At 37.6% G+C, this 13538-nt stretch overlaps 1 protein-coding gene across 1 annotated transcript in view; it reads right to left on the reverse strand.

The window, feature by feature from the left end:
- PTPRD (protein tyrosine phosphatase, receptor type, D) overlaps nt 1-13538 on the reverse strand; it is a 300216-nt gene that overhangs the window by 231990 nt on the left and 54688 nt on the right. Inside the window, exons 2-3 of the mRNA XM_010001485.1 lie at nt 7850-7995; nt 4502-4643 (exon numbers count right to left, since the gene is read on the reverse strand). Coding sequence (XP_009999787.1) covers nt 4502-4643; nt 7850-7995 — 288 coding nt within the window. The remainder of the gene's footprint in view (nt 1-4501; nt 4644-7849; nt 7996-13538) is intronic.

Genomic DNA, 13538 nt, shown 5'->3' on the forward strand with positions numbered 1-13538 from the left:
TTTCCCACAAAGGCATAACCAGATGGAGAGTTTTTCACAACACTACTATTGCAGACTGTACAAGATGAAGATCTGTGTAAGTCTGTAAAGTATACGCTTCTCAGACAATTACTTATCTTTCAGAGTAATGCCATTAGCACTAAACTAGCCTTTGTCTCAGAAGGCAATGTAACAAGTCATTTTACTTGTAGGATCCCAAAATTTTAACCAGGCCAAAGTTTCCATACAATGCCCTGCTTTTCTGCATGGTACCCATTTATCCAAAGCTACAGTCTCATTATGTTCATAGGTATCCAGCTTCAGACTAAATCCACCAATCTATTCTTATTGGCAAGTGTATTCCAGCAGATGCAAAACAGCCATCTGTATTATGGCTGGAAACAACACAATTGTTTTCATATTTCTTTTCTATAATTAGGCAATTAATTTTTAATTATAATTTAAAATTCACATTTACTTTAAAAGTTAGTTTTATAACTAATAATGTAATGTTTTTGTTCATCAGGCATTTTTAGATGCATAGCATTATGCATAGTTTTTAAAACAGGATCTGATGCTGGTGTTGTTTGAAGTAGCATCATCGGAACCACATACACCTTTATAAGAAATTGATGAAATATCAATAGGTCAAATAAAGAAAGAGAACACATTTTACAGTAACACACCTCTTCTATCTATTTCAACTGCTATAGCCCTGGGAAGAGAGATGAAGGCTGTTCTACAAACCACTAAATTAGAACTTTCTCTGGTTTAGTAAATTATGTTTCAAAATGCATGTAGATTCAAGACCAGAGTTTTGTAAATACATTTCAAGAAATTCCGAAGACAAAGAATACTTATTTCACCTGTGTTTTCACATTGTTTTTTAACTTTTTTCTCCCCCTCCTCCCTTTTACAATCTCCACTTAATTTTGAAAACTTTTAAAGCAGCTTGAAAACTACATATTTTGTTCATTTTCCACACAGTGGATGCTGTGAATAATAAATGCTTCTTTCAGTTAATAAGGGGAAAACCTAATCTTAGAGAGTTAAGAACAGGTCCATGGTGCTGTTAAAATATTACCTTAATCACCAACACTCATATTTTTATAAGCAAGAACAGGCAGAATTTTTAATAAAAAGCAGGAGGAAGAATCATAGCATTAGAGATGAGACTATTAAATAATAAACAGGTTTCCTTACACAACATGACAACTTCCTCCTCCAAACAGTAGAGGAAACAACAAGAAAAGTTGCTATGCTGGACCTAGAAAGAGGCTGGTTGATGATCTACAACTTAATGGGACACTAGGCTGCTATGTCATGGCCATGAAATGGTCAAAGTCAAGATCCTTAGGACAGCAAGAAAGGTGCAAAGCAAGGTCTTTATAAGGATCTGCTTGGTAGGGTATGGTGGGACAAAGCCCTGGAGAGGAAAGGACCCCAGGAAAGCTGGTCTGTATTCAAGGATCACTTCCTCCAGTCCCAGGAGCTATGTATCCCAATGAAGAAAAAGGCAGACAGGAGAGCCAGGAGAGGCCGGTGTTGATGAGGAAGCAGCTTCTGGACTCAGTTAGATGTAAAAACAAGGTATACAGAGAGTGGAAACACAAATAAGTATCCTGGGGGGAGTATGGACAAGTTGTCAGAGAAGCAAGGGATCAGGTAAGGAAAGCCAAAGCTCAGATACAGTTGGACCTGGCCAGGGATGTTTACAACAACAAGAAAGGTTTCTACAGATATGTCAGCAATAAAAGGAAGATGAGGGAAACTGTGGGCTTGCTTCAGAAGGAAACTGGAGACCTGGCTGTGTAGGACTGAGAAGGCTGAGATACACAATGACTACTTTGCCTCAGTCCTCACCAGCAAAGGTTCTGGTCACACCCTCCAAGTTTAGAGAAGGCAAAGGCATGAATTGTAAGAAGGCAAATCTCCCCACTGTAGGAGAAGAGAAGGCTTGTGACCATCTGAAGGACCTGAAGATGTACAAGTCCATGAGATCTGATGGGATTCATCCATGGCTCCTGAAGGCACTGGCCAAAGTTGCAAAGCCTCTGACCATCATATTTGAAAAGTCTTGGCAGTCTGGAGAAATTCCCACTGACTGGAAAAGGGGAAATATCATTCCCACTTTTTCAAGAAGGGAAAAAAGGAAGACCCAGGGAACTAGAGACTGGTGACTCTTACCTCTGTGCCAAGCAAGATCATGGAGCAGATCCTCTTGAAGGCTCTGCTAGGGCACGTTGAAACCAAAGGGCTGATTTGTAACAGCCAGCATGGCTTCACCAAGGGGAAATCCTGCCTGCCGAATTGGTGGCCTTCTATATTGGGGTCACCACATTGGTGAACAGAGGAAGAGCAACTGATGTGATCTACCTGGACCTGTGCAGAGCGTTTGAGGCTGTCCTGCACAACATCCTGGTATTGAAACTGGAATGATACCGATTTAATGGATGGCCCACTCATTGGGTAAGGAATGGCTGGGGGGGGCCACCCAAGGAGTGGTGATCAAAGGCTTTTGGCTTGATGTCCAGATGGAGATCTATGATGAGTGGTGTTCCTCAAGGGTCAGTACTTGGATCAGTTATGTTTAACATCTTTGTTGGCAACATGGACAGTGGAACTGAGTGCACCATGAGCAAGTTTGCTGATGACACCAAGCTGTGTGGTAAGGTCAACATGCTGGAAGGAAGCCATCCAGATGGACCTTGACAGGCTTGAGAAGCGCGCTTGTGCTAACTGCACAAAGTTCAACAAGACTGCAGGCAAGGCTCTGCACCTGGGTTGGGGCAATTGAAAGCACAAATACAGGCAGGGTGGAAGGGATGGGGGTGATGGCGGATGAGAACTTCAACAAGATCTGGCAATGTGCAATTGCAGCCCAGAAAGCCAACCGTATCCTGGGCTACATCAAAAGAAGTGAAACCGGCAAGTCAAGGGAGGATATTCTCCCTCTCTACTCCACTCTCGTGAGACCTCACCTGGAGCACTCTGTCCAATTCTGGACACAGAGTCCAGATCCCCAAACATACGAATGACATGGAGCTTCTGCAGGGAGTCCAGAGGAGGAGCACAAAGATGATCAGGGGGCTGGAGCACCTATCCTATAAAGACATGCTGAGACAATTGGGATTGTCCAGCCTCGATAAGAGACAGCTGAGGGGACACCTCATAGTGGCTTTCAGTATCTGAAGGGGGCCTACAGGAAAGCTGGGGAGGAACTTTTGACAAGGGCTTGTACTGAGAAGACCAGAGGTAATGGTTTTAAGCTAGAAGAGGGTAGATTTAGGTTAGATATTAGGAAGAAATTCTTTCCTGTGAGGGTGTTGAGAAAGTGGAACAGGTTGTCCGGGGAGGGAATGGAAGCCCCATCCCTCGAAGTGTGCAAGGGTTGGATGAGGCTCTGCACAACTTTATCTGGTGGGAGGTGTCCTTGTCCATGCAGGGAAGTTTGATTTGCATGATCTTTATGGTCCTCTTCAACGAAAACCATTCTAGGATTCTATGGTTCCATATATGTACATTATGTTGTTGACTACAACAAAAATTCCAGGGGTGTCCTTACTGATCAAAATAGCTAATAAAGGTATATAGTTTATTTAATTATTAAAAAATAAAAATAAAAATATCCACCTTCAGAAAAAAACAAGACTGATTAATCATCTTCAATTCCCATCAACAGGCCCCTAGCAGTTAATTCTGCAAATCAGGCAATATCACAACACAAGATAGTAATCTTCAGTGGTAAAAGCACTCCTGCAAACTGGAAGGAGTGATATTTCATTAACTCTTTCCAAATCAAGTTTCCATTAATCTCCAGGTGACAGAATGAAATATTCACATCATTTCACTACAAGTATATACTCCTCTGAGTATTACCTAGACAGTTTACTTTGCAGTACATTCATATTCTCACTTCTGAATAATAGTTGAAAAAACTTTTTTTTTTTCCCCTTTACTGTCTTCAAAAAAATTCTTGTCAAAGTAAGAACAAAATTCCAGTGACGTTTATTTGAAATAGAAGAGAGCCTCCTCTTTTTCTTAAGTGTTACATCTCAAGAGGAAAACCTTGTAGCAGATTAATCTAACCTAAAAATCATCTATGAAACTTTTCAAGATCACCATTAATTGGGCAAATTTCTGTGTAAAAGCCAATCATGTAAAGTTAAGCTACCCAGGACAACACTGAAACATAAATCAAATGCATACATAAAGCAGTGTTTTTTATCAATAATTGCTACTGTAATCTGTTGTGTATGGCACTCCTTTTAACTTACTCCTTATTTCTTTTCTTCTCTCTAATCTGTCATACTCTGCATACTCATATTACCATTTTATGGTTAAAAATCACAAACACGATGCTCAAGTATTATGCATTAAGGTTTGTATTGAACAGCATCAGGACTGTAATAACACGCATTTGAAAAGAAATATACTTAACTTTCTGGGAGATAAACCTCTCTTTTACATCTACACAGGATTTTCAGCTTTATGTAGTGAATTATATTTAGAAAGAACTTACCACGTAAAACAGTGAGTCTCGTGGATACACTTATTTCACCAACAGTGTTGGAAGCCACACATTCATAGATGGCTTCATCTCGTGGTGTGCGCAGTGGTTGTATTCTGAGAACTGATCCAGATCCATCATCAAACTCTATTACCTATAGGAGGAAACAAAAGTTGTCACAGTTGTTGTTACAAATGCCTATCCCTCAGCTAACCTGCTGATATTTATGTCTTTAAAGACAGGTTTGTTTTTCAAATATACATGCCAGCATAAATTCCACACAGATGGCAATATTTTAAAGTGGTAGTGCCCTGTAACATACATTGCTGTTCAGTGAGTATTTGATGGCTGCTCTGACAGAGTTCCAAGAAAAGACAGGATGAAAAATCAACAACAAAAAAAGACCCTCGCTAGCAAGAACTACTAAAATGGAATCTGCAACTTGTTGCTTTTATCCTGAAGTTCACAACCAATCTCTGTCCACTCTCTTAGCTTAAGCACACTACCTTCAAATGCCAGTTATATTTGTTTTAATTACCACAGGCTATATTCCCACTCTATTCACAGAATGAAGCATTCTCACTCACATAGCTCCAAAGTGAAAAAGGGTCAGCAATTTCTGAACAAGATAGGACTACTCAGGTTAGCTATGCATATAACCCACAGAATGTATTTCTCCAACAATGTATTAGAAAATGTGACCAGTTAAGAGACAGAATAATGAGGCTAAATTTGAAGGTTTAGTTATTTAACTGCAATATTTACACAAGAAATATTAATTTTCATATTAAAAATAACTATTTGAATGGCTCTTATTTCTTTTTTCTCCTACAGTCAGAATCATACCAGATTTTGGTGAGTACTGCAGCCCTCCAGGCATTGGTAAACTGCTAAATAATTAAGTAATAATATTAATCTATTAATTTATTATTATTATTATTTTTCAAAAAAGCACTAACGTATGTTAATGCTACTATCAGGTAAATGGCACTTATCAAAAAAGGACAGTCATAATTACTATTTTTAAAAATAATTAATAATTGGTCATAATCATTGGTTCATTCATAGTATATCATTGAAATATAAAGAAAAGATGAAAGATTAATAGTGAAGTCTCACAAGCTCTTATCGTAGCCGTTAATTTCAGAAACAATGTATAGCTCTTACCACTATCCTCATTCAGTTTTGAGAATTAGCCTGTGAGCAAGTTCAACAATAATAAACTTCAAATATATAAACAGGCCACATTCAACAGAATAGGGAATAAACTGCTCATTCTCCTGTTGCTAGGTAAGACAATTGCTATGTACATGAAGATCCAGTAAAAAATTTCAGGATCCACATGAGAGAAAACACAATCAAAACATGGCTCGGTTTATGAAACACTGTAAGAGGCTGTTGAAGTTTATTGGAGGGAATAAAAAAAGTAACCCCCAGCATCCTCATGAAAGGAAATGAATGAGGTGGTCCACTAAAGTCTTTTCCAGCTGTATTTTCTATGCTTCAATGAAGATAGGAGACCAGATAAAACATTTTAATGTCTTATATTACTAAGGAGTTAAAAAAAAAATTATATATATATATATATATATATATATATACAAAATATTAATGTGAAAGAAGAGGAAAAGAATCCAAACTACTTACTCCCTTATTGGTAGAGCTGACTATTTAAAATGTTTCTTGTCTTATAAATGTACCATGTGTCTTTTCTGAATCTCATTTATACTGTTGTTTTATTCTTATATAGAGATTCTACAGCATAAATTAATGGTCTTACTTTGGACAAGACGGAAAGGTGCTTAAACTATTTAATGTGCTCTGCACACTTGAAAACTACTCTCCTCATTGTTTGTAATAAAATATATAAAATACTAGGTAAGAGTTTTCTATATCTTTCAATTAAATTCCATCTTACTTGGCTACATAGCTTATTCAACAGTCCACTACAGGCATTTGAAAACATTTAAAATTCCTTTTTGTAGTGCAATTCAAGTAATAAGGAAAAAAAATTTAATTTTTTTCACTATTTTACTTAAAAAAGGCACATAGGTACACAGAAAACAATATATGAAGCAAATAAACCATGACATAATGCGAAATAAAATTAAATCAACACAGGAAACATGTATATGCCCCCATTTTTCACTGTTTCAAACTCAGTTAAAGTGAAAAATTTGTGACCAGAAGGGGACAGATCGTGTACAGTTTATGATAAAATTTCTATGTTAATCCTTCTAGCCATTTACAGGTTTGCATATGCTCTAAAAAATGTAAACAGTTCTTGGCACTAGAAGGTCACATAGAAATTCATGCTTTTATTCCTCACGTTGTAGTAATCAGTCAAGCACAGGATTATATTGGTTAATGAAAAAACTCTAATGCCTTTAAATATTTATTGAATAAAAGAGAATTAAAAAAACAAATTATAGAAGAAAGGCAATTCTTTTCTGCAGATGTAAATGTAACATGAAAGCCAGAAATCTTCCCAAATACTACTAAAAATTAACACAGAAGAATTCAATATTCAGTCAACTTTTAATAGATCATTTGCTCATAAACTGCATGTCACAACTTTTTAAATACAAATTAGTCATTTTCCAAACAGTTGAATGCAGAAGTCTCTTATTTACCATTTACAAGAGACACAGTGAAAATTCTACACTCCTAATGATAGTTTTGGTATTCCTTTTACAAGGCTTCTCCCATTTTCTGAGTTTTCTCTTCATGTTAAAAGTCAATCCATATTTGATATTAATTGTTCCTGCCACTAAAAGAAGGAATGATATTTGTTGCCTTATTTCTTCCAAATAACCACTATGTTTTGAACAGATTATCTTCACTGTTTCCTGTGATTGAAGGTTGTGGAGAGAGAGGAAACATCTGTCTCTAAAGCATTTTCCTAGGTTATTGTTAAGAAAAAAATAAAAAATAAAAAAGTTTTACATTTTCTCTTCAGCAGCAGGAGCTACAATGCCCCTTTAATCTCTCTCTGCAACAAAAGCAGTAGTAGGCTAGGTCTGCTCAATGCACACTGTCACAAATGGAGGTTGCTCACACTCTGGAGACAGCAATCACTGCTCAAATAATTTTCCCCCATCTACTTCATGGAATAGATAGCAGGCTGAACAAAAGCAAACCAAGGCTCCCCAGTTATATCATGACAGTTTACAAAAAAGCAGTAGCATTTTTTTCTATAACAGTGCTATGCATAACCAGTTAACAAATAAAAGCCCATTAAATTGTCCCTGTTAGTCATAGTTACTTTGCTTAATCACTGATAATAAAACACACATATTTGGATTAGAAGCAAGACTGGAATTAACGTTTTTCAGAGGAACAGAACAATGGACCTAATACCTCAAATCTCTGATTGCTGACTTTCTTCCCCTTTTTGTTCCAGACAATTTTAGGTCTTGGATCTCCTGTGGCTTGACAGATGAATGAGGCAACTCCTCCAGAAACCCCTGTCTGGTCAACAGGAGTTCTTGTAAACTTTGGTGGTGCTGAAACAAACAAACAAAAATAACAAAATTAATTTAAGTAGAAAACATAAAAAATAATCCATATCAAAATTAAAAAAATAAGGAAATACTTTGTTTCTGTGATGATCATATTAAACTGCAAGAGAAAGCACTAAAAAAATAACTAAAAAGTCAGGAAAGTACTTACAGATCTTACCAGTTAAATTTCTATTAAAACAGAAAACTTATAGCATCAGAATAACAAGATTACACATTGCATTTTATCACCACTATATATAAAAATCAAGTTTATCTTTTGTTGCAAAATGAGCTCATCGATCAGCTGGTCCACAATCATGATTCATGACTTCATGTTATGATTAAAGGATGTAGTGAAAACAGGATTCCCACCTTTGAACTATTTAAATTAGTGACATTTAGGAGAAAGCATTTGTAAGGTTGCAGTGATGGAGGTAAATGACTATGTATTAAGAGTCCACACGGAAAGGACTAGAACAGAAAAGGGATTCATGCTTGGGTGCAGATTCATATAGCTCCTGTTCACTCCCAAATTACCTACTCTGTCAGAAAGAAGTGAACAAAAATCCAACTACTGCGACAACAGGAGAGGAGAGAGAAATGAAAAAAGCATTTTAGAAGTTGGAAAAGGCTTTTTAATTAATTAATCCTGTTGCAAAAAACTAAAATTATCAGCCTTACAGTGCAATAAAAATTTAAGACTTATACCAACGCATGACTTCTAAAGATCTACAATAAAAATCTATGAGATTATATTTAACTACAGCACAGAAATGTCGAAGAGTTCCTGCAAATGTTTACAATCATTCACTTTCTTAGCTGAGAATTTTTTAGAGCACAAATACACTTCAATACTCTGATCTGAATTACATTAATGGTTGGGGCCAATCAATGAGAAGAAATCCAGGTTTTTGCTGTTTAGCTTCTCTCAGGTTGAAGTTGTTATATGTAGTTCCTCTGTAGCAGCTATTGCAATTCATTTTTGCTCTCATCTTCAACTTTCATCAGTCAGCTCCTTTCTCTTGTCAGCCTCTTTACTCATCTTCACTTTCCTCTCATATTCTGACAGTTATGTATCTGCACTGTACTAGTTTTCACTTCTAAGTTGCTGCTCTTAATTTCTGATGTCTAACAGCTGATTCTGCTGAACTGGTCTTTCCACAGGCAATACTTCTTGTCAGCATGTTTACTTAAATGTCAGAAACTCAACAGACTACAAATATGCATGTATTTAAAACTGGAAGAAATCCTGAAACAATTTAAAATTCCAAGAAAATACCATATGGTCATGTGAAGGACCAGGTATTTCCTTACACGAACATGAAATGTCCTTTGAGTCAGCCGACAAAACTGACTTAAAACGGTGTCTCCACACGGCAGGAAACCCCCTCTGTGTGTATGGGGGGGGGGAGCAGCTGCTGCAGGGGAGGAGCCGTGGCCGGAAGCAGGGGCAGGACTAGGTCCCGTCTGATTGGCTGAAAAGCCCGGAAATGCAAAACTGGCGCCGAAGACGCCATTGTTCCTGCCGCGTGCTGCCGCCCGTCCCCGCTGCTGGGAGCTGAGCCGCCCGCTGCAGAGCCTGCCCGCTCACTGCCTGCTCGCTCGCCGCGCCGCCTGCCCGCTCACTACCTGCCCGCTTGCCGCAGCCGCCGCTGCTAAAGCCGCAGTCCCGGAGTCCCGGAGCCATTCGCCGCAGCTGCAGCTGCCAAAGCCCCGGTCCCAAGGTCCCGGAGCCGCTCTGCACACCTACGGTCCCGGAGCCGCGCACCGACTGCCGCCGCTTTGTGGTGGGGGGGGGCGACCTGCGCTTGGAGTGCCCGCAGCTTCTTTGCTACCCAGCTCATCCTACCTGCGCCGCCGTGTGGTGAGACAATTCCGGCTACCCCAGCTTATAGGGGAAAATATAATCCAGCCATTCGAGCATACCCCTCCCCTCTCCTTCCAGCACGTGAATAAGATGTGTAACTAAGGTGTACCCATATATGTTTAATGTGTTATAACCACTCCTTTTGAACCTCCTGCCCCAAATTGCTTTGTTTTCCCCACAATAAACCTTGCTGTTGTTAGAAATATAAGTAAGCACTGAGCGAGTTATTCACTCAAAAAAGTCAGGACATAAGTTCCTGTATCCTCTGTGTGAGGCGATACCCACGTGTGGATCTCTCAGCAAATCCTGATAAGTTAATACACTCCAATAAGGAGATATAATAGGTCACGGATCATGACAGGTCATTATGATAAAACTAACTCAATATGTTGCCATTATGTTGATACATTAAATATGAAAGCATGCACATTATCCTGAGTTCATGAAACAAAATCTTTTTCACCCTACACCTAATGAGTAACATACCAGTAACAAAGATAATTTTCAAAAAATGCATTAAAAATCTAACGTTCCCAAAAATAGTTAGGTTTTTTTCTTTAACTGATGTCAGGAAAAAATGCTATTGCTCAAGTTTTCAGAATGCTCTTGAGCTATTCACTAACACAATACGTCCTTGATCTATCTGCTGTGCTAATTTTGCCTGGTAAACCTGTTCCTGAAACCAAATGCAACAGCAAATTTAAGCACAGCAAAATAGTGTGCCACTGATGCCATGGGAAACTTAGAAAAGCACTTCTCTGATGCCAAAAAAACCAAAACCATTGCAAAAACACACTCAGAGAAAATAAACTAAAAACTGTTTTCCAAGTCACAGACCCGGACCTCAGAAAAAACAGAAACGTATTCTGATGAAAAGCATCTGGCCTTCACCAAAACTGTAGCTTTGAATACTCTACATGTGTATTAGTTCAGCACTCTGATATATAAAAAGACATGACTGAATCTGATATGCTGATTTTCTGTGGCTCAAGTTATGATCGTCTGCCACCAAGTGAAAAATGATACGCTGCCTTTCTCTTTTGATGCTTTTTGACATTTTCTGAATTCAGTGTTGAACGTCAAACCAGTGAAAGAAAAACACTGCATGGGCAAGTCCATTAGCACAGAGTAACTATGTATAGCAGCTCATAGACAGATTTACATTCTAAATGTATATCTTGCTCATACATTCAATGACTGCCCAACTGGTAATTTCAGCATCAGTAACTTACTTCCTTAGAGACAAGGTCTCTTTTGGAAAATGAGTCAATTTTGCCATGCATTACAAGGATCAAGGAAGGAAATAAAATCAAGAGCAACGCTGTGCATTTATTCCTGCAATACTTCCTATATCTATCTTAGGACCAAGAGAACTGCAGATTTTTAAACAACAAACAAGACAAAAGCAACTGAAACTTTTAAGTAAAGACCGTGCTGAATTATGTTAAACTAGCTCTGTAAAAAAACCCTAACAACTAACAAACCAACCAAAATAACCCACCATATTCTGGTTTATGTCACAGCCACTCACCTTGATATTTATGGTTGGCATGCTTTTATTATTATGCAATATATATAATTAATTATAACAACAATAATATTTTTAACTTTTAAATATAAATTAAGGGGAATCCCTTCCTTCCTTACCAAACTCAGAGACAAGTTCTCCAGCAGTGCAGTTCAGGAAAGCACAAAAAAGCTTGCACTAATTTACACCATATGACAATGTACCTTTCATATTGTTGCTGAAGACAAAAAAAGAAAAACAACAACAACAAAAAAATCCCTTCCAACACTCTGCAAAGCACAAAGCTGTTCACCAAACACTGCACACAGCAATATATATGCAACTAAACATTTTGCCAAACCTAACCACTGTTAGAGGTAAAACCATTTTTCTGACAATTTCTTCACCTAGGACCGGGACAAACCCAGCAAAGGACTGTACTGCCTTCTGAAAATTGTTTCTGTCAAGCTGTATCTATATTGTGGAGCTGCTGATACAGGGCTGAGCACTTAACATGGCCTTGGTAGCTAACTGATGAACAGTATTTTTCCAGTCCTATGTGAATTTTTGCTGGACTACTAGTAAATTTATTGTTTGTTGACTAACAACACTTGCTATGAAGCATTAGAGGCAGAAGACAAGCACAGTCGTTACATAATTATGTAGCTCCCTATTTGCAGACATTTTTCAAGAAAACCAAGGTTTTAAGGTTGCATGTGAAGATCACATTATTGCATGTAAAGACTGATATTATATACATCAATCAAAAAGCTTCACATTCCAGTATAGTATGAAACAGTTTAAATGTTTGTCTTTCAATTAGACCATAATCTAGCTGGAAAAAATAAGGTATGTGGATGGCCAAAGTAATTCCTGTAACAAACCATTGCCACAGCTCTTCTCCAGTGCCTAATTTTGAAAGCAAGACAGTTATCTTTGAGGTGTCATTTGAAAGCAAGAGAAGGTTTATTTGCATTTTTCCTTGAAAGAGAAAACTTTAAAATTATTGTGTATGCTTTAGATATTCTAACGCACACAACAGCCATTTTTCAGCACTTCATCTTAAATAAAAAAAAACTTAAATTTAATTTGGCGTATCAGTTAAATTCTCTGCTTCAGTCTCAGCAGCTGCACCAGAAGAATAATAACATCTGTATGTTTAATAGTTGTTGTAAGGAAAAACCCATTTATGGTTAAGAGAAGCTCAGATTATGATGACAGTAGCCAGTCAGCCGCACAGATAGGTATGCAATCCATTTTTCCCACTATTTAATCAGCATGCTCATCTCGTTACATATAAAGTGACCATCATCAGCATAAAGGTATGTGAAATGATAACGAAATAGAACCAAAAAGGAAAAATTGTATTTATTACCATTATCATTATAAAGGCTGTTAATTATGGTTTGACAGAAATTATCTTCACAATTAATGTCAATTTCTTGACATTGATTCTGACCTAAGCTGCTAGGCACTCTGATAGCAAACACAATTAGTGTGCTCACAGTTGTTCTTATTAACACAAGGGCAATTTTGATTGAGAACTGACAACTATTTTCAATCTCCCTTCACAACAGCAGTGCAGAGTCCAACAAAAACTCTCTGCAGCACACTTCATTAAACACAGAAACAATGTATATAGGAACCTTCTGGAGGATTAAATCTGCCAAAAAAACCCAGATGTAATAGTATCATCAACTATGATATCACAGCCTTCCAGCACTTTTGGTACTTGACTTGGTGACATTTCAATAAAGCTGCAATTAAAATAATGAAAGTGTAACTAAAATGACAAAGTAAAATTCTGTTAATATCAGCACCTCATATTTCTGACTTGAGTTCTCTTGTAGGCATAACAAATATTGCATCAATATTGGCTATTAAATAAAAACAACATAAGTTTTGTTTGTTTCAGCTTATCTACAAGTGTCTATTGAGATATTTGTGCTGATACTAAATGTTGATACCTTGTCAAGGAAAAAAAAAATTACAGCAGATTTCCATAGCTTGCACTTACAGAAAGCATGACAATATTTTTCACTCAAGGTCTGAAGGCTCCCATTCTTTTGCTCTGTGTTACTCACTTCTTGCTGGGATTCCAAAGATGCTCAAGTGACACCTACTGAACTACTGCAAATTACTCTCTAATATATGAAGGAAAACAAAATTTAT

Source organism: Chaetura pelagica, unplaced genomic scaffold, assembly GCF_000747805.2.
Source record: "Chaetura pelagica isolate M959 unplaced genomic scaffold, ChaPel_1.0 scaffold327, whole genome shotgun sequence".
NCBI classification, from domain to species: domain Eukaryota; kingdom Metazoa; phylum Chordata; class Aves; order Apodiformes; family Apodidae; genus Chaetura; species Chaetura pelagica.